The following is a 27,536-nucleotide window of genomic DNA, read 5'->3' on the forward strand; positions in this document are numbered from 1 at the left end:
GAATTGTTCAATTTATATAAAGTATTGTACTGTGCCTAGTATACTAATTTTAGTCTGTTCTACAGTATTTCTGACAGGGTTGCTTATTTTGGAAGCATAAAAAATATTTTAAAATCCCTTCCCATGCATCACAGATACAAAATTTAAAGTTCTATCATTCCTAGCTAAAATGTAAATATAAACATCTGTAACCCCATGTTCTGTGTGCCAAAAATAGATCATGTTTTTACTGAATTCAAAAGCTATCTTTCTTTTACACTGGGTTTTTATTTGTCTATGTTTAATAATAATTTATACTGCAAACAGAATAAAACGATCACTTTTCAACTATGGCTAAAATATTTGTATCTCTCAATCTGCTGATTAATGTAGCTAAAATACAAAATGAAGTGGTATCTTATTCTGAAATACATATTCCTTTCCATGCATCCATTCAAAGCAAAAGCACAAGATGTTCAAGGGTCAATGGAGCAACATAATGGAAGATGGGGAAACATTAAAGAAGCAATCTCCAACTATAGCCTACAGCAGGGGTCTGCAAGGTTTACCGGCCATGGGCCAGATCACTCCCATGGAGCTCATCCATGGGCCGGACTGGCACAGAGCGGCGCTGGAAATCGCTCCTGCACATACCCAGACGCCAAAAATCGCTCCCGCGCAGAAGCAATTTTCGGCATCTGGACATGCACTGACACGATTTCTGAGATCTGCATGTGTGCAGATGCAACTTCCGGGGCTGCTCAGCAAGTCCCTGCGCCTGTTTAGCACAGTGCGCAGGGGACTCACCGAGTGGGGGGCTTGGTTCGGGGGTGGCTCGTGGGCCGGTAAAATGGTCTTCGTGGGCCGCATCCGGTCCATGGGCTGCACGTTGCCAACCCCTGGCCTACAGTATTTGAAGTGAGATTAGCTGTTCTTAAACATGATTGCTGCAGGCTAACCTTATCATAGTATGTGAGTACACTATGGATACTATTCTCTGAGGAAAGGCTTGCATATGGCTTACTTTATTCCCACCATAAAGGAACTGAAAATACTATATAGCGCTTTGTGGACCACACACAGAGTTTGGAAGGTGCACACAGAAAGGTGTGAGATTGCCACACAAGTTTAAAGTGCAGACAGAACAAATAATCATGCAGCACACACCCACCCCAAATGCTTTTTGCCTGCACTTTAAATATTGTATGGTCACTCTGTGCCTTTCTCTTCATGTCCCCAGCTGTATTTCTGGTTCCAGAAAAAAATACAAGGTACAGGACTGCAGAGATAAAGTTGTTGGGTTTTTTGTTTTTAGAATGCAGCTGGAAGCCAAGGGATGTGCAACAACTGGAGAAGGGTTTTTTGGCTTAAAGCAAGGAAAACAATCTCCTTTGGCCACACCTTCATGCCCCAAAATTCAGTAAATCAACCCACAAGATGGATCCAACACATTGACAAGGCTTGCCTTCAGTTAATGCTGGGCCTTGTTTTCAACTGATGAGGGGGTATATGTGCTCATGCTAACTAGTTGGTTTTTAAAAGGTAAAATCTCTGCAGTGCACCTTTATTATAAAACAACATGAAAGAACTGAACATTTAAAGCATTTGCTGACACTTAAAGCAAAGATTTTCTTTTTTCCTATGTTTCCGTTTTAAAAGTTTGCTTCAATGCAGGTATTTGCACCCCATGTTATTGTGATTTCTCTAGAAAATATTCCTCAGAACCAAGCAGTTGAATATGAAAAATTATCTTACCTAAGGACTGGTAGAGCTCAGTCATTTTAGGATGATCCCAGCATGTAGTCTGCGTCTCATGGCTGCAAGACAAAAAAGATACCGATTCACTTAAAATACTATATGAAGTTTATGCCAGTCCCAATACTTTTAGGGCAAACTAGCTTTCTTCTTACACAGATTGCCAAGTTTAGTAATTGCACAGTTCAGTTATTACATGTGGTAATACAAGGGTAATTTCAGGTCAAGTGACAAAAACCATAATAACAACAATAATATTCATCATACTTCCTCCTGGAACCAGAAATATTGTCAATGTTCTAACAGAAGTTCAGGGAAAGTGTCACATTGCATTAGGCTTACATAAGCAATCATATGTAGCACACGCAAAAAAAAACTCATCAATCCCTTTCATACATTTTTATACACATGCCAACTATGTTAAATATATGATATAAAGAGGACACTGTAATGTCTTGTGAAGTAGGAGTTGGATTGTGTGACTTAATACCATCCACAGCAAAAGTGTAATCTTTTTTTAGTCAGTCAAAGATTTGGTATGTGTTGCACAGAAGGCTTGAGAAAGGATCGTAGCCCAGCAATGCACAGATTTCTTGACTGCATTTTAGTCCATGAGTAGCTCCACAACTACATAGCCAAATCCAGAAAGGTTGACACGCTTTCTATTGATCTAGCTCATTAACTGCTTTGAGATTTTTTACAATCAAGCGGTGTACACATTATATGAACTAAATAAAATAAAAGAAAGACAGAGAAATGGCAAAAGTGGCATCACTGATTCAGGGTTTAGTATGTTCCAAATTAATGTTCAGTTTAATCACAGAAAGCAGTAGACTACAGGTAAAATTAAAAATCTGGATTTTTATTTTTCTAAATTCGGCTTTTATTATTCGACTTGGGTGTTACTTCATTTTTTGCCAAGTAAAGAAAGGAGCTTAATGGGATGCCAAGGACACCTTGCTTAGCTCAAAAAAGAAATTAGGAAGGAGGAGCTGAATAATGTGGAAAGGCAGTTCAATTATCCTGAATGGTACAGGAGAACTAGAAGGGCACTGTATAAATGTTTACATCTCCCTATACCACTGGTCTTCAACTGGTAGGTCGGGATGCCCTTGAGGGTCACAGCTTGATCCAAGGTGGGTCACAACAGGAGCATTACCACCATACAAATATATGTTAAAATATTAAGAAATGAGTCCTCAAATGCATGTTTGGGTTAAAAGTGGGTCCTTGGAATGAAAAGTTTGAAAATACCTACTCTATATTATATTTACACTGTTCTGACCCTGGGAAATAGCCAATGAAAACAGCACAAAGTGGTGGGGCAAGGTAGGGCGGGAATAAAGAGGACGAGGAGGAGTAAATGTATGTAGTAAATGAGTTGGGTCAGGGGAAGGCCTTGGTGGGAAGTGGAGAAAAGAGACTGTGCTACTTAAGAGACTGTTCTACTTACTTTCCACACTGAGAAGAGAAACTTTTAAAGGGGCTTCAAAAATAAAATTGGGAAAGTGAAAAGGGGTTTGGCATTTATATGTTGGGAAGGGGAAGCTCTAGGGGGTTAATGTGGGGGTTAATTCTGAATGAAACCTGAGAATGAGAGTTGGAGAGGGACATAGAGGTAGCAATTACCCATAAATTAAATAATCTAGCAGTGCCCAGGTGTGACTGGTTCTCTTAGGCAAATAAGTTCCAAAGTACTAATGCCTCAGTGAACAAAACAACTCTACATACAATTCACATGATATGACATCATATAGGACATAATGAATGCTTTTATAAATGTTATCTGTAAGATAAGCTCTCAAGCAAATATCTACACATAGTAAAGTTCTGCTTCTTTGTAGGACTAAAGAACAGAGATTCGTTGTAAATAAGTTCACATGTTTATAAAGTTACATATAATTTAATGAGATAATATGTCTATTATATTGGGCATAACACCTACTTAGTATTACTTATGGTTTTCAGACTAGTACAGAAATCCAGTATCGTATATTGATACACCCTCACTGCAACCCCAAGTATGCCTACTGAATTTTAACTACCAAGTATGTGTGTGAAGGCCCAACTATGAGGTTTGCCAGCTGAAATCAATTTTGTGTATACGAGGGAAATTATTTATTTGACTTCTGAAAATACGTGCAACATCTCTCTCATCAGATAGGGAGAATGTCATTATTTATTTATCATTTTTTACGAGTCATATCTGATATTCAAAAACCAACATTTAATATATTTCGGGCAAGAATCTAAGGAATATTCATTCATGCATATACACTATTAAGGACAAAGACTATTGTGGTGCTAATTCTAATCAGAGGTGCTAAAGTATTTATGAGGAGTGATTTTTAAAACCAAAGAGAAAAATAGTTTGCCTTAATTTAAAGGCTCTTCTTAAACTTCCAAGACATTTTTATTAATAATGTTTTATTAATTCATAATATGCTTAGTATGTGTGAATAAATAAGACTAGATGATTAAAAGGATTTCTGTCACTTTTATGCGCTTTCTCCAAATAGTCATTAATTGGCCTGAGAGGTTTTCTATGTTTGTTCGTGTTGAAAAATAACTTGGGAGAATCACATTTATATATCAGTCTAGCAACTAATTGAAAGGATGCTTTATTTAAATCAAACTTGATTATTTGATAAAAATCAGTTTTAAGAAGACTTTGCTTTTGCTGAAAACCTGTGTGCACTGAGGTCACAGGTTTGAGGAGGGTTTTTGAGCAAACTGCCCTCAGATACCCATTCTTCAGCTTCAAGGTAAAGGTAAAGGAACCCCCAACCATTAGGTCCAGTCGTGACCAACTCTGGGGTTGCGGCACTCATCTTGCTTTATTGGCTGAGGAAGCCGGTGTACAGCTTCCGTGTCATGTGGCCAGCATGACGAAGCCGCTTCTGGCGAACCAGAGCAGTGCACAGAAACACCATTTACCTTCCCACCGGAGCGGTACCTATTTATCTACCTGCACTTTGACGTGCTTTCAAACTGCTAGGTTGGCAGGAATTCTCCAGCTTAGGTGAGTTTAATTGGAGCTGAAGCAAATGTTCCAAGCAGTACCAACAGGTGGCTCAGACTTCCATTTTATTTTTTTCAGGATATATGTGATATAGTTTTGCTTTAGGGCACTGTGGTAGATTCAGGGTGGTTGTTGCAAGCAGCTGGTAAGTGCTGCTCAGATCAGCGCACACACGCCCCCCCCCCCGAGTCGTACTTTGGAAGCTGAACGGAATCTGTTCTGGAAGTCCATTCGACGTCCAAAACATTCAGAAACCAAAGCGCAGCTTCTGATTGGCTGCAGGGTTTGCAAACTTCTGGGTTTGCGGTGTTTGGTAGCCAAAACGTCCGAGTACCAAGGCGTTCAGGATCCAAGGTACGACTGTGTGTGGGTGTGGGTGTGTCGGTCTATCTACGGGAATCCAGGAGAGGCATCAGCAATGGGCCTTATTGAGACACAGAGGTCCTGGGAGCTGCCTGAAATTGCCAACTGCTGATGCCAGCCTTACAACTGCTCCCAAAGCTCTGGATGGAATCATATTAGCTCCTGCCCTTAATCTGGGTCTTGGTAACGATTTGGAATATTTATGTTCAGTTTAAAAACAGAGTGACCAATCATTTGCTCGCTGCTTTGAATTCTGTATTACAGTACATGTCTATAATCAGTAGATTATCAAATGAGCAAACCTATTTCAAATTCTTGCTGTGTGTGGATTTATGAATATATTCCATTGAATGTTTGATATAGTAGAATTGTGAGGGAACAGACATTGAGGGGTAGGCTGTGGGTGGAATGAGGTACAGATATAATTTCACCTTTTCTCTCTGTTTTTTTGTTTTTGTTCTTAAAGCCGCTTTAAAGTTTGTTTGTTTTCCAATATTTGGAAAATAAAAAATACATCCATAAACAATAAAATTCTCAGAAGGTTCAGATATTTAATTTCAATTTCATGCAAACAAGGATCCTTATATTAAAAACAGCAGTTTGGAATGGCTTATTTCAAATCTCTATCTTCTCGCTAATATGACCCCCTTCCCCTCAAGTGTATATAGTCTGCCCTCTACCCCTCTGCTGATACTTTCAAGGCTGATTTAGGTATCCACAATAGTCCACAAAAGGTACCGGTTTTATTGGGGGTTTGCAGAAGAGAAACTGAGAGCTCCAACCCTCCTGCAGCAGCCTGCTGCATTTCTATGCTGGGCACAGAGGTGGGAAAGAGCATTCACCAGCCTAATCACTGGACTGTATGAATTCCACGCACTTGACTGCAAGCAATTTCTCTCACCTATGGCTACCAGGCTAGTGGTTAAATAAATGTAAGGTTGACCCAAGTAATTACAAAGCATGAGACTATTCCATACTATCACAGAAGCTCAGCCAAATGGCAGGGATGTTTGTCCCTATGATGTCAGGGTAAAGCTCTGACAATCACAATTTTCTAACATCATGACTCTTGTACAGCAAAAGTTCTCACTTTAAATTGACACTTCACTCACTGCTTCAAAATCACAACCATGTTAAGAGTCCTAAATGGCAATCTACACAGACACCTTTAATTTGGAAAGTATGTTTCTGTGAACATTCATTAACACGTTTTCCCTAAGCTATTATAAAGATTGTAATGGGAACCTAATGGTTGATCAGTGTTGAAGTTAATACATATTCCTCACTTCTCTCTCAAAATTTACAGTCCCTTCCAACTTTCTCTGTGTTAACATTAATTCCTTAGCAATTATTATGTTCATTAGCATTCCATGAAACCACATGAAGACAAGTCAATAGGTACAGGTGCCCAGTTCTTTTCAACAACAGAATTAGAGTGAATACCTGAATTTACTTCCAGGGGTTTTTTCTGATTACCACTGATATTTTTGAGGCGGATTAACAAAACTATCAGAGGGAGGAGACAAACTATGTGCTTTGCTTTACAGTGGTACCTCGCAAGACGAATGCCTCGTAAGACGAAAAACTTGCAAGACGAAAGAGTTTTTCGTTTTTTGAGTTGCTTCGCAAGACGAATTTCCCTATGGGCTTGCTTCGCAAGACGAAAACGTCTTGCAAGTTTGATTTTCAATGCATTCCTATGGGAATCCGTGCTTCGCAAGATGAAAAATTCGCAAGGCGAAAAAACTCGCAGAACGAATTAATTTTGTCTTGCGAGGTACCACTGTACTTTACTTCTCATTCATCTATTAATCTTCACACAAAAAACAGTCACACTTAATACATAAGGTTGCAATCCTAAACACATTTGCTGGTAAGTAAATCCTATTCAATCCAGTGTTTCTCAATGGTCAGTTCTAAGCAACTATTTATCAGGAAATTGCAAGTTCTGGCTCAGACCTGAAAACAAGCCTCTTTCCATTGAAATAAGTGCCATGAGGCAACAGTGATACAATTGTTTAACAAAAATAATGTATGATCAGTTTAGAAATTATTAACATATAATATCCAAGAGCAGAAAAAAGTGCTCGAGAACCAGAAGGACTTCTCTTACTCCTGCGTGAAATTTTAAGGAAAGCTGAAGATCATTTGTGGAAAATTCTGTGAAGGTTGAGTGTGATTGTAAAGCGCAAGAGCTGATTTAACCAGCACTTTATATTCAGAACACAAGAAGACTGCAGCTATTTCATTCCACCAACTAAAAAGTGTTCCTTCTTTCTGAACATTTTCAGCTTAGAAAGTTATCAACAATTCCACACACAAGTGCAGCTCAAGGAAAGGTTAGGCTCCACTGAGACTTCCCTTCATAAGCCTCTTTGCCATTTTCAAAGGCCATTTAATTGTTAGCTTTGGGGCTGCTTTTGTGTGTGTGTGTGTGTGTGTGTGTGTGTGTATACACACTGTGTGAAGCAAAATGCCAACTCAGCAACTCTTAGCATTCTGAACCACACTTGGGAACACAGTAGCATCTTTAATGGATCTGCAGCAATTTTTAACTCCAATAAGCATGCAAGTTTGTATAACAGAAAGCTAAAAATTCGGACAAAAATGCTTCCCTGTGCTCAAATGATGGAATATGGTAAAAGAAGGAATGTGCAGTACTACAAGTGCAATGGATCCTTCCCACTACATTTCCTGCTTTATTTTGCATCAGCATTGTAAAAAGATGTGAAGGACTTAGGAAGCATCAGTAGAAAGAGATAAACAACAGTGTTGCCCATCTAGCTCAGTACTGTCCATACTGATTGGCAGCAACTCTTCAGGGTTTCAGATGGGGTTCTCGCCTGTAACCACCTGGAGATGTCAGGGCATTGAACCTGGACGTTCTGACTACTAAGGATATTCTCTGGCACTTAGCTAAGGCCCTTACCCTGGAAGCAAATGGACTAAGAAATCTATTAGACAGGGAGACAAATCATCTAGCCTGCTTCCCTCTGCCTCATGCATGGGTTATCCTTATCTGTCTGGCTATGGGATACACTGGGGTAGTTGAATATTATGCATTCTCTCCTGAAACAGACGTTATGAAATCCTTCTCATGTTATAGTGATTGGGCTGCTCTAGTGTTAACAATCTCAAGATGTGTTTATTGAATTCTAAGTTCAGAGGGACACATATTTAGTATTTTGTTTGGAGTAAAACTATGTGCAATTAGAGGGCCTATTTTCAAATACTTTCAGGACATCACTTTGCCAATTAATTACTCTAACAGGTTAGCCAATCTGATTTTTATATTTTGGAGCCCTTATAATCATTATTTATTTCATCATTCATTTCTTTTTTTAAATTAAATTTCCATATCACCCTTCATCCAAGGATTACAGGGTGGTTTACATTATTGGAAAGAAAGAAAGAAAGAAAGAAAGAAAGAAAGAAAGAAAGAAAGAAAGAAAGAAAGCATCATCTTTCCCTTCCCAAACCAGTGTGCTCCATCTACTGAAGGACCCATGCTGTTTCTGTTCCTAAAGGAATTATTTGTGCAGAGGATTACTTCTTTATTTGAAGTATATCCGTTCTTTCCAAAGGTGTCCAGGTTTATACACAAGGAAGCCATCATGTCTCAAGCAAAGTCCAGAAATTCTGAGGTGCACACTGGTCATGCTTTCCTCTCTAATCCAATTTCCAAGCCCAGCTATAGAGCTAAACAGGAACTGGAGTGCAAGAACATACTTGCACATTCTGGCCTCACTTTACCACAGCTGAGTGGTACAGCATGTGGTTTACACATTGAAGGCTCCGGGTTCAAACCCACAATATCCCCAAGAAGGAACTGGGGAAGACTTTTGTCTGACACCCTGGTACTGACCTGGCATCCTAAGCTCTTACAGCTTTTGGGATGAGCCATGAAGCCCAAAGGAGATAGCATGAAGCAATGAATGCTATTTTCACTGACGGGTGAAATAAGCTCTCTCTCCTGTGCTGTTGCTGGTTCAGAATGTGTAAGTCTAATACCATGATGTGGATGACATGTTAAAAAGAGAGCATAGAAAGGAAAGCCCTCTTTGCACCCAAGCTCGCCCATCAGCGACTGAAATGCCCACAGTTTGGTCATTCTTTCCTTGCAGAGGGCTGGTGTGAAAATTAGTTCACACAGGACGAGCTTCAACAAGCCAGCTCAGTAGCACCTGCAAATACTGCCTATTTCAAATAACGAAAAACATTAACGTCCATCAGACATTCACTGTGACCTAAAAAATGAAGTCCTAAACTACCTTATCTCTAAATATGGCATGTAATGAATTACAATCAAATAATTTAAATATATGCATTAAGAGTCAACAATTTAAAATAAATCACTTTACGGTAAGACCTCTCTGATCTGTCCCATGATCATCAGATGGTGGTATATATATTAAATATAATAAATTTACAGCTGACTGTGCATGAGACAATTGCACCCATGGCATTTGCATCATGATGTGTTGAACACAGCCAGTGCCTCCTGGAACATCCTCTGGAACCCCCATTCTGGTTTCATTACTAATGGCAATTGAGTTAAACTTCTATAAACATAAACAAAGCAAAAGAAAAAAGGAACATTCCAGCACAAGATTAACAAAGGTATTATGCAGGACGGTTTAGGTGCAGACTGTGTTAGTAAACAATTTATCCCATTTTGGGGGGGGAAATGAACGAATTCCTATGCCCCACAAATAACCCAGAGATGCATTTTAAATAAAAGGACACATTCTACTCATGTAAAAACACACTGATTCCTGGACTGTCCACGGGCCAGATTTAGAAGGTGATTGGGCCGGATCCGGCCCCCAGGTCTTAGTTTGCCTACCCATGTTCTAAAGTCTCTAGTTTTAGTTTTCTGTCTTCTGCATCCTTTATTATAACTTGTTCTGAAAACACTTCAGCAGCGAAAATGATAAAAGCAGCCTAACAGAATAAATCTAACCCTTGGACATGCTGGCTGGAAGGGATTAGGACTGGGTAGTGGTGCCTCCCTGCCACCAGGGCCAGGATGTCTGCTGTGGTGGCCCCTGCTATGCACATGGAAAATCCCTCCAGCAGCATTTCCACCAACAAAACAAGGTGTTCCAGAGGTGGGTGAAGGCAGGGTGAAGGCAACCTTGAATCTGAATTCACAGCCTCTCAATTCCTCCCAAATCCCACGATCAGACATGTTACCTGGTACAATGAAGAGAAAATGGTTAGGGCAAGATGAAACAAATACAGCGGTACCTCGGGTTAAGAATTTAATTCATTCTGGAGGTCTGTTCTTAACCTGAGGTACCACTTTAGCTAATGGGGCTGCCTGCTGCCGCCGCACGATTTCTGTTCTCATCCTGAAGCAAAGTTCTTAACCAGAGGTACTATTTCTGGATTAGCGGAGTCTGTAACCTGAAGCGTCTGTAACCTGAAGGGTCTGTAACCCGAGGTACTACTGTACTGCCCCGACTTCTACCCTGGCAGGCACAAATGTGAAGGGCTATAGAAGTGAAAGACTTTCTGCCACCTCACTCCCCACCCCACCCCCATCATTCCCAATTAGGTTTGCTCTGCCCACCATTAGAACTTATTTCATAGGAACATAAATATATTAAACATTTTTCATTGTATTCTTGAATGTATTTCTAAAATGTGTATTTTATATTTAAATATTTTATCATATGCTCTTTGGATTCTAGCATGTGCACTTGCTAAAAAGCTGTTGTGGGTAAAAAAATTGAGCATGGAATTGCATATTCATTCTTCACATTATATTATTCTTAATTTGCAACAGCATTAGAGCAAGTTCCATCCCCCTCCCACTGTGATTTGAAAAATGCAGTATGAACTAGATGCGTATGTGTGAAGAATAACAAAATGCTGTCAGGTGGCAACAGGGAACCCCAAACACCTACTTACTAATAATCAGAAATTAAGAAATAATAAATCACCAGACTGCAGAACTGAAACAGCCTTTTGTCTTTTTTTGTGTTTTCCTGTTTTCCAGGAGTGCCTGAGATTATCACAGATTTAATGGACCAGCGGTATGAGCACGTTTAAATAGATAGATGGATATAAAATATATAGACTCAGATTTGGTTTTGGTTTTGCTAACTAAAGCTAACACTTCAAAGAAATACTAATATAAATCAAATTGTCACTCATTCTAGAGCAGAGTAAATTATGGGCCAATTAAAATGTAACCTGCCTGTAAAAGCTGTTATTTAGAGCTGCAAATATCCCTCCTCCCATCTTCTCCCAATTTCCTGAAGGGAAACTAATCAGGGTGAAAATAATAGAATAGTGATGCAGAAAGTAGCAGCCTCTTGTGGTTTGTGAAGGATTACTGTTTGTCTTAATCTATAATCCTCGGATGAGTGTGTTTTTGAGAAAAAGTTGGCCGTTTGTTGTTTTATTGGCTTTGGCTGGCATTTTCAGAATTCCAAGATGATGCACAAATTAAAAAGTTTTTGCATTAATATCAAGTAGGAGCAGAAGGGAGTAAATGTCAATTGCTAAATACAGTATGGTAATTATTTTTCTGTCTCTTTTGATGTGCAGCATTTTATTGTGTGCACACTGACAGTTTTTAAAGCTTGGTGAGCCAACCCCTCCAGCTGTTACTTGTCCACTGATCTCTTTGCTTTTCAAAGCTTATCCTCTCCACTTCTGCCAAAGCAATTTCACTGCAGGGTCTTGTCGAATTCAGGATCAAACAATGATGACTGCAATTCCTTAGTGATAATGGACCGAATATCTTTTAGGGAACTATATTTCCTCTGGTATTAATAGGGTACAAGCAACACCTCAGTAAACCAGTTCTTATTTTAAGAGGCAAGGTTGAATATAGAGTACATTACTTTAACAAGGGTGTGTTTTTCTAAGATCCTATACTTAGATGCTTTTTCTAAGATCCTATACTAATTTCCTACAAAGGTACACCATATAAAACATTACTACCAATATTAAAATTTCTCATTTCTGTTCACAGCAAATACAAATTACACACACACACACACATTTCTTATTCTCTAACCCCAGCATTTAGGAATATATATATAATCAAGTTAACTTAGAGAAAATTGACTTATTTAGCAATATGATATACCAGATATAATACTGTATATTTTTTTCTACTCGTAAATTTTACAATGATGCAGGTATCAACCACAATGCTGGGGGAGGGGGAATCACCAAAATGCAATACTCAGTGCTTTGCTTTGCCTTTAAAGTTTTCTATTAATGATGCAAACAAACAGCTTCTCCCCGTACACATTTTAGACTCTCTCGTTTTCCTTATCCCGACTTCCTGCTTAGCTGCTGCTTACATGTATTCTTTCATTCATACCTACACAGCCAGCATGTTCCAACTAGACCACATTCACCAAGACACGGAAGGCGCATTAGAGAGAGAGAGAGAGAGAGAGAGAGAGAGAGAGAAGGAATGCACTGAATTAAACGTCAGTTCGAATTCCCAGAAGAAATCAAGCAGATATTTGACCTTTTAACTCGGTGAATGAAAAGTCTGGTGAGCTTTCTTCTGCAGGGTCCTTACACACATAATGGTAAATAATATGACTTCTCTCTCCCTCCTTTTTTTTTTAAGGCACTCACAGAATGCAGCCTGATTAAAAGGTACTTTAGAAAGTGCCAGGCTACAAAATCGAGGGCTTTTAAACCCCTGAACGACAGAAATGTAGAGAGGAACTGGGCTGCGCGCCGGGAAAAATTACTTTGATGTCAAGATAAATCCCACCCCCTCTCTCTCTGTGTGTGTACGTACTCTCTCTCACACACAAATTAAAAACAAAACCCCCACCCAGCCGCCTTTGCACCGGAGAGAAGAAATCTTTCATCTTCAAAGTCTACAGCCGTGGGAGAAAGGGTTAAACCCTGGCATGCTCCAGCCAGCTACAAGCACCTGCACTGAGAACAAGAGAAAACAGCTGGCAGGGAGGACGCTCAAGCTGTAAATTCCCAATGCAAAGACATCTTCAGAAGTTTAATTTGCCTTTAACTACCCTGGCTTGCCAGCAGCACACAAGCCTCGACAAGTGCGAGGTTTTCAATGAAAAAGAGCAGGAAAAAAGGACGGGTTTGAATAATAATTAAACTTACCTTTTAAGTTGCTCCCTCATCGCCGTGAACTGATCAGAGACTCCAAAGAGGGAGGGAAAAGGAAAGGACGATGGAGAAGATTCCTAGACTCTGGGTGTGTGTGTGTTTGTGTGTGTGTGTCTTGTGTTTGTAACCTCACGCAAAACTAAGCCAGCCCGGCGCGAAGCAGCGAATAGCACTGCGGTGCGAGTAGCATTCTCGTGCTAAGGGCGTAAGAGAAGCGAAGTGGGAGGGAAGGCTGCAGGGCTAGACAGGGCGGAGCTCTCGCTGCCTCGGCTCCACCTATTGAACCTGCAAACAACAAGCGGAGAACTCCAAAGAAATGGCACCGTTTGCATGGGAAGCGGAGGGGTTTATTTAAGGTAGAACCAAAAGATGCCATCCGGCGTGCCTCCGAAGAATGCCAGGACTAGGCGGAAGGACCGAAGCGCAAATGATCTCATGTAACAGAAGCGAGCACTGGAGCAAGGGGGCTGGGATGGCTCCTCCTGAAATGTAGGAGATGACAGAGAAAGGAGGAAAAAATGGGGAAACTCGCAGGCACAAAGAATTAATTCACTGAGGTCTGATTTCATTATTACGCTTTAAGCTCCAGCCTTTTCTGACCTTGCGTTCTTCGGTTAAAAGATTGGAGAGGGCAACAGCGGAACACAAGGGAAAATGTGGGTATGGAAAGAGACGTTTTTAAAACGACGCGCTGTTCCGGATGTAAAATGTCCAACTACTTCAGCACATTTAGATATAACCTCTTTATTCTGCATCTGTAACACAACTTCAATAAGTCATACCGCGCTCCCCACCTACTCAAAGCCATTTCTCTTTCTATCCTTCCCCCACGCAATCTTTAAAATGCAAGAAAAGCAAAATGAGAGTGCAGATGGTCCTCTTGAATCCTCCATGTTTTCATTACAGTGGCATAGCGTGGGTTGTCAACATCTGGGGCAAGGCAAGTAATTTGCGCCCCCTAACCCGTGAGCCAGGTAGGGGCAGAGAGCTGCGAGTTCAAGTGCCCCCCCAGATGTTGCGCCCGCCCCCCCAGCACCCCCCACGCTACGCCACTGTTTCATTAGGTTAATTTTTAGGAATGCAAATGGATTGCAGTCCATGAAAGCTTATGCCACAGTCTCCCCCACCCCACGAAAACACACATTTTTATTGCCATTTCAACATAAAGGTAAACTGTATAACATATACATTAACTTTGTCGCATTACTGAGTTTCACCCTGTTAGTCTTTCAGATGCCACAAGACTTTGTGGCTTTGGGGTGTGCATGGTTTATATTTTAGCTTATATTTAGAATTTTAGCTTATATTGCTGCAATGGTGATAAGGAGAAAAAGTACTTTCATGTAAAGTATGAGTAACATGAATACTTAAATTGCTCTGAACTGATAATCTTTGGAGGCAAGTTGAGCATGTAATGGGAATAGATTGGCAATATTTCCCAGGCATGACAGATAATGCATGCTTGGTATGGTCCAAGAGGATACCCACTGTGATAATAAACCTTCTGTGATAATAAACCTTCTGGATGAGTATGGATCTGCTGGGTACCAGCTCCGACGCTCACTAAGAGAAAGCCAACATACAGTAGCATGCCACTCACTCTGTGCTGTTCACACAGACAGAACCAGGGCATTTCTATGGAAATGAGAGTATTGTACCCAAACTCTCTCCAACATTAGAGACAATTCTGGGACACATTCAGGGTAGTGAGTTGGCCAAGGTAGAAACCGTCCAAGAGCCTAGACTTGCATGCTGCTTTTTTCCTGGCAGATGCCCCTTGCCTCATCCCAGACAGCTGTCTACTCTATATAGTTGAGCTCAGCCTAATAGGAAAGGTGTGGGAAAGATGCAGTGCATGACAATACTGTATCCTGAGTGCTATCGCCTGTGTTGAAATAATGATTTACACCCTGCATTCAGTGTAGGTGGAAGTAGGGTGTGTGCGCGCCACAGTGCAAACTGCATAAGTTTGATAAGAATTAGAGCAGTACAAACCTGCAGGTGCAGATATGAGCTTAGGTTAAAAAGTAACCTCATTGTGGCGGGGAAAGGTTATATGGATCTATTCACAACTGTCTACTCCAGTGAATCACCAGTCTGAAAGAGAGCTATGGCATTAGCTTAAGGTCAACATCTTGAGCAGTCTGAGTCTAAATGTGCACCAGTCTGAGTCTAAGTGTGGAGAAAGTGAACATACTGTTCAGCTTTTATTTCCGTATTTGAAATTGGATTGCTCCAACATATATTTAGAATCCCAAATCAGTCATGATAAACTGTTATTTAGCAGTGTTTCCATTTAACCATACATGTTGCAAAGTCTTTTTTTGATTCATTAAAAAAAAATCACCAGATCAGTGTTTATACTGTATTTTAGCTAGCACTAAAGAAAGACCGTACTGCTACATATTGTTACAGCCCCCCCCCCAATTCCTGCTGAGCCAGGCACAGGATTCCAGGGGTCTTGGTCCTCAACCAAAGTCTGTGCTACTTTGGAGAACTGAAGACATGGCGGAGCCTGTCGTAGCTTTAAGAAAAATGATTTATTCACATATTCACCACTTTAGTCTACATAAAGGGAATACCGATCTCTCACACACATCCAACCACCTTAGCAACCGCTGTGTGCCCAGGCCCAAGGATTCCTCTTAGATCAGGGGCGAGAAACCTTTTTCAGCCATGGGCTGGTACACTGTCCCTCAGACCATGTGCTGGGCTGGACTATATTTTGAAAAAAATTATGAACGAATTCCTATGCCCCACATATAATCCAGAGATGCATTTTAAATAAAAGGACACATTCTACTCATGTAAAGCATGCTGATTCCGGACCGTCCGCAGGCCGGACTGAGAAGACAATTGGGCTGCATCTAGCCCCCCCCCCCCCCGCCTTAGGTTGCATACCCCTTTCTAAGGTGGACTATCAACACCTTTTGTTATGTTAACAACTTGGCTCACCCTAAGCTGGTTATGTAAAGCTGCCTGAGCTTGTGATCCTAAACTGAATGCAAAAAGTCTTGGCTTAGTTTTAATTAACCAAACTTTGCTTACTTCAAGAATTTATGAGTTTGCTCAAATTCTAGCTCTTTATTGAATCTAGAGATTATGGAGAGTCTGTCCCTCTCCCAAACTCATAACATCATCAGAACAGGAGCAGTGGTCTAGCATAGGGGTCAGCAAACGTTTTCAGCATGGGGCCGGTCCACTGTCCCTCAGACCTTGTGGGGGGCTGGACTATATTTTTTAGGGGGGGGAGAGAAATGAATTACTATGCCCCACAAATAACCCAGAGATGCATTTTAAATTAAAGGGCACATTCTACTCATGTAAAAACATGCTGATTCCTAGACCATCCACAGGCCAGACTGAGAAAGCAATTGGGCCAGATCCTTAGTTTGCCTACCCATGGTCTAGCAGTACATATCTTCTATGACCAGGAGAACTCTTCACAAGTGGAAAGTTCGTATAGATACACAAAAGATTTCACTTGATAGAAGAGAGTGTGAATCCTTGCAAATAAATACAATATATGCAGCAGAACCTCTATGTATATTGGGTGGGGTGGAATCAGTTCAAAGGCCACCATATTGAAACAGTAGACTTCATGCTTAGCAAACAACGTTGAGGGGTTTTTAAAATAACCAAACGGTGTATAAATTTTATGAAACAATAAATTAGTTTCCATAAAGGACTTAAAAATAGACACTTGTAATCAAGGAATCAAATCACTAGGAGCATAGGAAACTCCCTTATACCAAGGGGACAATTTAGCTCAATATTTTCTACACTGAACAGCAGTATCAATGGCTTTACCATCTGACACTCCCCATCTGACATTACATATGATGCCATGCAAGATAGGGCCTGTTTTACAGTGGCAGTGAGGTTATGGAACCTCTAGAGAGTGTAATGACTTCACAGCATAAGGCTATGATACTTTTCCTGAGGGACTATATAAACTGTGAAGTGTTGATGTTGTTAAACATGTTTATTTTTCCTGAATTATTTGCCAGGAATAGATTCTTTTTAAATTTGGTGTATTGGTTTTTATAAACTTTCGTTATTTTCTACATTTTTAACATTTCTGTAAGTCATCTGGTAGATCAGTGGTGGATAGAAGGGCAGAATGCAAATATTTTAATTAATTAAATCTATAGAAATATATAAAGACCTGATAATGCTGCCCCCTGGTCTCTCCATGGTCAACTAAAGGCAGCTTTGGGTGAAGGCACCTAGAAGGCATTAATAATGGCTACTGCTAAGGAAAAACCTCCCCAACAGCTCCATCAAAGTCTAAGGCCACGTATCTTATGAAAGTAACACGATCAAGCTCAGATTTTCTGCATACCCTCCAACATTTATCCAATGAAAATAGGGATGTCCCATTACATAATGATAATTTTACTATTTATACTCCACACATCTTTCTGGGTTGCCCCAGCCACTCTGGGCAGCTTCCAACATATATACAAACATAATAAAACATTAAACATTAATAAACTTCCATATACAGGATTGCCTTCAGATGCCTCGGGGGCCAGATAACTCCATACCCTCCAACATTTCTCCAATGAAAATAGGGACATCCTAGAGAAAAGTGGGACATTCCAGAATCAAATCAGAAACCGGGACCGTTTCTCTAAATCAGGGATGTCCCTGGAAAATAGGGACACTTGGAGGATCTGTTTCTGTTCAGGGACAAGTCAGTGCTTCATGCAATTATATATTTCTGTATATTCGTATACATGTTTTATAGCAAGTTCATGGGATTTTTGGAACTTACAGTTTCTTAATATTTTTCAGTTATATTTACTGTAAACAATACAGTCCCACCAGAACATGTTATAATATTTCATGACTATTGTAGCCCACCCTAAGCCTAATGGGACAGAGCAAATTAATAGTCCAAATAATGAAATAAATGTCAAAAAGTAAATTGTTTATAGAATTTAAGAATATTTTTTTTAATATACAAAATCAATATTCAACTCATGTTCAGAATTCACCACATACAATATGGCTATAATTGCCTAAAAACTGTGTATTTGTGGTCTTCCCGTAAGGAAACAAAGAAATCAGAGTTCACCACAAATAAAGTAGGGTCTTGGAAGCCATCACACCAGACATTTGTTATGTAAATGGCTCAGGCCCCAAATATCTGAAAGACCACCAACTTCCTTACAGACACTCTCAAGTGTTAAGATTGGCAAAGGGGACCCTCTTGCTAGTTCTGCTGCCCTCAGAAATCTGGGGGAGTAGTGACATGTTTTCTATGCGAGTCCCTAAGTTGTGGAAGTCCCAACCCCATTGAGGTATATCCAACAACTTTATTATACAGTTTTCACAAATGCTGAATTGTACCTCTTTACCATGGCTTTTAACACCTGAGAAGTATTATTCAGGACCTATCCTCCTTTTGTGATTGTATTTTTTTTTGTAATTTTAAGTTTTAATGTATTTTAAATCATTCTGGGAATTTAGGATGACGTGTGGGATCATAACATTATGCTAATTAGCATTCCCATAGTTCTGCTTTCTGGTGTGAAAGTTGAAGGGAAAAGTGAAACTGGGTTACATGTTTTACCAGAATGTCTGCAATATTTTGCTTGAGCTCCAGGATGAATTTGAATGATGCCCTCTCCTCCTTTCAGTAATCTTTATAACACTATATTTGCTCATTCATTTCCATTTCTATTACTAGCTTAAGGAGAAATATCGATCACTGCTCCACTTTACTATGTATTTACACACAAAATACTAAAATAACTAAAACATCTAGAAATCTATTTTTAATTATGTTTACATATTTCTTCCTAATCCCACGGAAATAAGGAGAATCAGATTGCCTCAGAAGTAATGAAACCTGAGACAAAGCATTCTGAAGTAACTGCTACTGAGAATGTGAGCAGCAGTCAGCTTCAATAAGAGCTTTCAATTCCCAGTCCACCTTAATAGTAAATTGAAGCTGTCCTTTGGCACATTCTGTCTTCTTTTCCCATGCATTGTTACCAAGTACTAGGAGTATAAAAACTAGTCTGAAATTCTGACACTTTGCATAATCTTCTTTCTCCTTCAGTAACAAATAAAGCATTGTATTCAATTAGACTCACAGCAGGTGAAAACCCCAATTAGTGTATCCATTCTCCTGGCGCTTTTTTCCTACCTTACACCCACACAGCACCCTTAAAAAAAAATCAAAAACACTGAAGGGGAAATCTGAGTCATTCCACAATTCAAAAGCATATTAACTCTTTGATCTCCACATCAAAATGTTATCAGCTGAATAACAAATGGGGGAAAAACACACATGAAAAGAAAAGAGAAAAAACGTCTGACTAGCTTTACAATTTCAGAACAGAAAAATATATATATTATATGCTTTTGGCTGGTTGACACAAATCTATAAAATCTCTTGGCTTGTCCTACCTACAAAAACATGAAATGAACAATGACAAAACTACCCTAAGATGACAAAATTGCTGCTCTGCTCCAGAGGAAATAGATTTGAGTGGGGATGACGAGTGGCAGTTAAGGGAAGCAATAAATAAAATACTGTAAAGTAAATCCATGTAAAATAATGGGCACAGCTCACTCGGGACCAATGGAAAAATTCCCTATTTATATAGTGTTTTCTAAAAGGGTTGAAATCATTTATTATGAGATGTCACAATACCCCAATAATTCATCTGCCTTGCTCTATTCCTTAGTCAAGTGTGAACCTGATATTTGTGTTGTATTTGGCTTCACCTCTAGCAGATAACAGAGTAGAGTTGCAGGACTTCATCTCTGTGTTGATGGAGTTTATGTATCCCTTGCCATATATATATCAGGATCCTGGAAAATCTTAAAACCCAATGGACCGTATAGGGCAATATGTCAAGGAGAAAGTGTATATATTTGTGTCATTCCACATTTTAAATGGCTAAAAATGACAACAGGATTTGTCATTTTTGATACCTCTGATGGTACATAGGAAGTTTGACCTGTTTTGTTCCGTTGAAGTCTCTAAAGATGTAAGACTAAATGGTTAATTTAGTGAAGTGACATTATGAGCAACATATACTAACAAAATAATTGTATCATTGTGTTCACTGCTTCTTAGAGTATCCTTTGATCTACTGATCTCTCTCCATCTACCTAGGTGCACACTTTCCTAGAAAATACAACAGGATTTATAGCTTAAGCTTACTGTGAAAATCTGAAGGAAGTCCCATCATGCCAAACAGGCTTTATCGCAAGGTAAATGGGTGAAGAATTGCAGCTTAATTGGTGATATTTTCTTTCTGGATATTTTGCAGATAGTGGAACAAGGATCTTACTGTACTTTCATTTGCCATTTAATTAAACATTTTAATTATAAAACCAACATGGGGACAAACTTTAAGAGCTATCTATGATTGGTTGGAGTCCAAATGTGCCTAAGGCTCCAATTCTATGTCTATTTACTTTGGACAGCAAACTATGGCAAGTTCTTAAAGAAATGGGAGTGCCTGATCACCTCATCTGTCACCTGAGAAATCTCTATGTGGGACAAGAAGCTACAGTTAGAACTGGATATGGAACAACTGATTGGTTAAAAATTGGGAAAGGAGTATGACAAGTCTGTATATTGTCTCCCTGCTTATTTAACTTATATGCAGAATTCATCATGTGAAAAGTTGGACTGAATGAATCCCAAGCCGCAATTAAGATTGCCGGAATAAATATTAACAACCAACATAGGGTTAATATTAATAAAATATTAACATATGCAGATGACACAACCTTGATGGCAGAAAGTGAGGAGGAATTAAAGAACCTTTTAATGAGGGTGAAAGAGGAGAGCGTAAAATATGGTCTGAAGCTCAACATCAAAAAAACGAAGATCATGGCCACTGGGCCCATCACCTCCTGGCAAATAGAAGGGGAAGAAATGGAGGCAGTGAGAGATTTTATTTTCTTGGGTTCCATAATCACTGCAGATGGTGACAGCAGCCACGAAATTAATAGACGCCTGCCTCTTGGGAGAAAAGCATTGACAAACCTAGACAGCATCTTAAAAAGCAGATACATCACCTTGCCAACAAAGGTCCGTATAGTTAAAGCTATGGTTTTCCCAGTAGTGATGTATGGAAGTGAGAGCTGGACCATAAAGAAGGTGCCGAAGAATTGATGCTTTTGCATTATGGTGCTGGAGGAGACTGTTGAGAGTCCCATGGACTGCAAAAAGATCAAACCTATCCATCCTTAAGGAAATCAGCCCTGAAGCCAAGGAGCCTGCATTCGCTCCACAGGACGCACACACATTTCCCCTTCATTTTTGGAGGGGGAAAAGTACGTCCTGTAGAGCGAAAAATATGGTATATACTACCAGTCTTCAAATAAAAGTTTTTTGGGAGTTAAATTATGTCTTGGTAAGTATTGAGAACAGATGCATATTTTCCTGCAGAGTATTTCATTTGTACAGTGCCCTGTTTTTACTTGTTACATTTCTATTCTACCTTTCCCCCAAGGAGTACAGAAAAAGTTCCCAGGTGTTCTCCCAACCAGTTGCTTTCCAGGCCCAACCCTGCATAGCTTTCACAGAGTTGCTTCTTTTAACTATATGTCAGAGACTGAATTGTCCAATTAAACTGCTCACATGAGTAGTGTACTACGTAATTTGTCTAGCAGAGTATGCTGGGACAGGAAGATCACCTGTTCCTTATCAGGTTGTACTCATCATCAGAAGCCATTCTCCAAGTTTTCCCCTTTCTCTTAGCTGGGTGGAATGCCAAATTTGATGCCCTCCAAGCATTAGGAGAAGATTGTCTAGACATACAAACATGTTACTTTGGCTTGTTTTAATTAATTAGGTTTTATTGATTCTGCTGTTTTTTATTCACTTTGCTGTGCTCTGCTGGTTCCTGAAGTATTGAGGTTTTCTTAAATAACAAGTTTCACTGTATTTATTGATGTTTTATCAGTTTATGTGAGCCACCCTGGGATTATTATTTTTTTAAAATAAGATTGACATGTCAGTGTTTCAGATAAATTAAATGGAAAGATGCGGACTCTTGTGTGAGTTCACTGCTCACATGAGTAGACCACCATGAAATCTGAGAGAATCCATAATTAGTCCCAAAAAGTCACAGAAGCCTGGAATTAGAATCACAAATTAGATGATTTATAGTTGAACCTGTGCCTTTAGAAAAGTAAGCAGCATTGAGTTCAGTGGAGCTTATTTCCAGCAAAGGGGATATAGGATTACAGCCTTACTGATCCAGATTTTTAACTGGTGACCCAGATAGTCTCTTCACTTACTTTCACTAGCTAGATTTTCTCACCCGTTGCTAATAGTTCAGGGCTGGCTAACCTGGGGCCCTCCAGAAGTTGTTGGACCACAACTCCCCAATCCCTTTTGACACTTCAGAGATGACTAGCATAGGATATTTCCCTCATTCTCTAACAGAAATAAATGTAGTTTCGCTTCTTCCATTAGAATAGGAGAGAACCATTACATCTCCCTCTAGATTGGCTCCTCCTCCTGACATGTGCTTTCCTTTAGATCATGGTCCCTGAGACTCTGCCTGCTCTGCCCACTCTGTGACAGGGGCCATCAGCCTCTTCCTCAGTTCCTTGGATTTACCCACAATGCAATGTTATTCCTACTTGATGTAATTTGTGGGTATCATCCCAGCAATCAGAGATTCTTGGTGGGCCAGGTAGCTAGTTTTCAGCCACAATCACTAACACAATTAGAGGTTTTTACAAGATAAGATGTTTAAAGCTGCTCTCAGCATCTGCCTTTTTAAAAAGGGCAAGTACAGTCACAGCATTTCATAAACCAAAACTGCAGTTTTGCTGTAATTCTGAGAAACAGCAAGAATTTTCTCCTGCAAACTCGTGCACTCTTCAAGCTGTCTCTCTTTTTAGCTTCCAATTCAGGTTTGAAGTACATTCATTATTTTTGTTCAGACCACTTCCTTCAACTGATGCCAAGAACGTACTTAAATGTCTTGCTGATTTCGGGAGTTTATTGAAATCTGTTTGTGAGGCGCTATAAGAATGATAACTGCCATTTTGGTGGTGAAGAAAGAGTACTGCGGCCTTAAATGAAGGAAAAGCTACAAATTGATCCATACTGGGAGGAAGGTTTTACTTAAGTTGACAATTTTACTTTGCAAGATAAAGCTGAATTTCAGTTTCAGTCACATCACAGCTGCAATAACTTCTTAATCTGTACCAAACAGTAGGTGTGAATTGTCATTGTGTCCATGAGCTGGGCTGTGAAAATTAATTTTCTATGCATCTGCCTTTTTAAAAAAACAAAAACAAACAAAAGAAATCTCAATAACCTCATCCACTTGAGTAGCAAAGAGTCAAATTACCTTTGGACAGCCACATTTTTGTTAAAATACTTTTGCCTGCTTTGCAGATACATGTTTGTAACTACTTCAAATGGAAATTCAATCAAAACATGAAAATTTCATTAAGACAGAAATTATATTTAGTATTAGCCATGAGCCAAAGGTTTTATTTAATACCATCCAATTCACTTTTACAGAGCTGGAGGGGCAGAAATCTGTGTCTGCTTTCACTCCTTCTAATTCCATATACGTACATAATATCACATTCTGTTATATCATTCAATGTATCCACTAATACTTTAATTGAGTAAGTGGGGGAAGGGGGAGAGACAAATTAAAGATTCTGTGACCTTCAGAAACCACACAATTTTTTTCCTTCTCCAGCATTTGTTATCTACCTTCTGCATGTATGTGTGTGCAAACACACACCATCACAAGATTAGGCTTGCAGGTTGCATAATAAGCCCAAGGCTGCACAGAATTTTAATATGTTGGTTTGGATTATGCTGACAGCTCCACAGCTTTTATTTACACTCAGGAAAGTCTGGAGGCAAACTGTATGTACAGTGGCTGAGATGGTTCTTGAGCCTATGGATAGCAGAACCACAAAGATAATACTGTATTTCACTTGTATTTGTTCAGTGATATCAGGGCACAAGACCTATCCTATTAGAGTCTCAGATACAAAAATCAGGTTTCCACCTAGAAACAATGTACAGTGTCTCTTCTCCAAGAAATAATTATTGGAGTCTTGTTTTGTTAGAAGCCCTCCACCCGGTGCATTCTTAGTAAAGCAAAACTCTTGGTTCTCCCTGTATTAGTATTGTTTATAGTTATAGTATTACAGAAAATGCAATGCTGCTGACTAAAAATAATCACAGTAGGTAACTTTCATTTTGTAAAGTGCAGATCTCAGATCTGTTGGAGTAGGAAAACTAGTGGAAAATAAGCATGAAGATAAGCAGTTTTGACTCATGGAAAAGACTGTCTGGGTTATGCAGAATGCTTTGTCTTAAAACATATGCAAGTACAGTGGTACCTCGGGTTACATACACTTCAGGTTACATACGCTTCAGGTTACAGACTCCACTAACCCAGAAATAATACCTTGGGTTAAGAACTTTGCTTCAGGATGAGAACAAAAATCACGCAGTGGCGGCTCGGCAGCAGCGGGAGGCCCCATTAGTTAAAGTGGTGCTTCAGGTTAAAAACAGTTTCAGGTTAAGAATGGACCTCCGGAACAAATTAAGTATGTAACCAGAGCTACCAATGTAATCTCAAGCTGGTGGAACTGAATGCCTCTAGAATGCCCTCAGGGCTCTCTCCATGTCACACTTTCTTCTTAGCTACACGCCTCCCCACCCTTGGCCACATCCCACACCAGCCCTGTTTCTCACCATCCATGAATGTGGAGTGTGCCCTTGAATTCTGATAGAGAAGGATGTGGGAGTATATCTAGAAAGCAGTCTGTTGTACGAAGGTAAAATGCAACATTCATTCCTCCACTCATGTTTGTTTCTGGTCCCACCCACTGGTAGCATGTGGCCCCAGGAAAGTTGCCCAAAAGAGAAAGCAGCCCTGGGCCAAAAATTGTTCTCTTAAAATATCACATCCACTAGTTTTCAGTCTTAGGCTAATAGGATCAGAGCCCAAAAGCTGTTTACCCTTGACAAAAAAGGGATAATTTAATGATTGATAAGATACATTTTTACACATATCTATTTTCTATATCATAAAATTGTGAATACCAAAACATTCAACTTAAATAGACCTATTTCTACCAATTGAATTCTTCAAAATCTATTTGTATGGCATACTACACATCTGGAGGTAAAATCTACCTTATAGACCACAATTCTTTGTTGTTGGGGGAAATTATAGTTAGCCATCAATTATAGTCCTTTACTAATAAAAGGTAGTAAAGAAGTGTTAATTGCCTTCCAGACTTCAACACACACAAATTGATAAACAGGCAGTGCTTATTAAGATTAATTGCTATTTGTACTGGGGGGTGGGGGCACAAGGCCTTAGACTGCAGTCCTAACCCTACTTTTCTTGGGTGTAAGCCCCAGTGAATTCAGCAGGACTTAATTCTGAGTAGACATGATTAGGTTTGCACTGTAAAGTATGTACTTCAAATGAGCATTAACTGACACAAATCTTACACATTCTTAACTATGTCCATCATTCTCCAATGTTAAATATATTTAAAGCTGCAAATTTCTCTACAAGTTTTTTGTGGAAAAGTATTCCGCGACTGGACCTAACGGTCAGGGGTACCTTTACTTTTATTCATGCCATTAGAATGTAATGGTAACAACAGAGGCATCAGAGGATTTGAAATATATACTTCTTGTTTACATATCTTATTGCCTTGATAATTATCTTCCACCAACCAGGGCCACAGAAGATGTTTTCCGCCCACCATATTCTGTAATATTGTACTTAGTTTTGTCAATTCATTTAGTAAATATTTACTACGTATGATCAATATTTTTCTAAACATTATAAAGGGAACATACTGCAATAAATGTGATGACTTGTTCATAGAATCATAGAATTGTAATGTTGGAAGGCACCTCATGGGTCATCTAGTCCAATCCCCTACACTACAATAATCTCAACTAAAGCATCCATGGCAGATGGCCATTCAAGCTCTGCTTAGAAGGGGAAGATAGCCATTCCCACTTTAATGTGGTATATTAAAAATATATCAGTGATTTGGATATAGCAAGCAAGGCCAGTTGAAACTAAATTTTTACTGCTTAATGCATTGAGTCATGGAACAGCCAAGAAAAGAATTTGTGCTACAAAAATAAAACATTTTAGTGATGACATCTCTACCTTTACTTTGCTGACCTGGCAACATTTCTCCTTCTCCTTTTCAATCTGCAGTTGCAGAGCTGCAGCAAAGTACAGCAGCTCTGGAATGAAAGTTGATGAGTTTAAATCTGAAAGCCATTAAAAGTATCGGCCCATGTCCGAGTCATAGGCTAATAAAATATGTAGTCCACAGAAAATCAGAACATTTATCAGTTCATCTTAACTGAACTGTTCCAGATTAATATGGTTGGTTTTTACACTATGGTCAAATTGGGTATTAGCAGAATGAAAAATGTCTAAATATGTGGTTAAACACAGTGTAAGTTGTCACTTGTCAGTTTTTTTAATCAATTACAATGGGCTTCCTTCATCCATCTATCCTTCAAGAAAAGAAATTAAATTTATCTATTTATTGCATCAATGAAACCTCCTGAAGCAATCTAACAATAAAAATATATATAGAATAAATTTCTAGGCCAATACAGATAATTTATATTATCCCTTTCTTTTCATAGACCTTATCTGCAAGTACTGGAGGAAACAACAACAACAACAACAACAACAACAATACTGCACACAAGAAAGGGAGTGTTAAGGGGTACCTACTAGTTTAAAAAACAAAACAAAACTGATTTGCAATCCTGCCCTCTTTGTGCACCGAAAGCAAGATGCATAAGGGATGCCCAAAGAATATTAGCATAATATTAACCTGCCAAAGTGCCTCCACATTTGGTACTGTTCTGTTTCTCTCTTTAACATACTGTGGCAGTCACATCAACCCTTCATTAGTCAGCAGTCTGAACCTATCCAGTATGTCGTATGCACACACGTTGCTTGCAAAGGCCTGGGTTGTTACAGCCTGCAAGGAGGGATGTGTAAGGTTGATTGGTCTGGCATTTTAGTTTGTATCTAGCACAGCAATGTGTGAAAAGGTGATGATGGCATAGGAGGTTGTGGTGACTGCTCTCTATTTGCAAACGAAGCAAAGTTCTAAGCCTTCAGTTTATACAAATGGAAGCCCTATGTCTGGCTTACATTTAAAAATCAAGTAACTCATCCCAAAGTAAAGTCAAATGGAAAGTTGAAACACGTGTTTAACAATAGCACTGTGAAGAGCATTTTTTCAAAAGGCACAATAAACTCCAGCT

General features: G+C 39.4%; 1 protein-coding gene across 13 annotated transcripts in view; it reads right to left on the reverse strand.

Annotated features, from left to right (window-relative positions):
- Nucleotides 1-27,536, reverse strand: part of DMD (dystrophin) — a 1,007,479-nt gene that overhangs the window by 69,382 nt on the left and 910,561 nt on the right. For 12 of the 13 annotated variants that reach the window (XM_081908923.1, XM_081908930.1, XM_081908919.1 and 9 more), the window contains one exon: nucleotides 1,735-1,796. In XM_081908923.1, the coding sequence (XP_081765049.1) occupies nucleotides 1,735-1,796 (62 nt within the window). Of the gene's footprint in view, nucleotides 1-1,734; nucleotides 1,797-13,234; nucleotides 13,452-27,536 lie in introns of those variants that run through there. The other variant, XM_081908922.1, reaches the window with a different exon arrangement.

The sequence above is a fragment of the Podarcis melisellensis genome (assembly GCF_964234715.1).
Source record: "Podarcis melisellensis genome assembly, chromosome: 4".
In the NCBI taxonomy this organism is placed as follows: Eukaryota; Metazoa; Chordata; class Lepidosauria; order Squamata; family Lacertidae; genus Podarcis; species Podarcis melisellensis.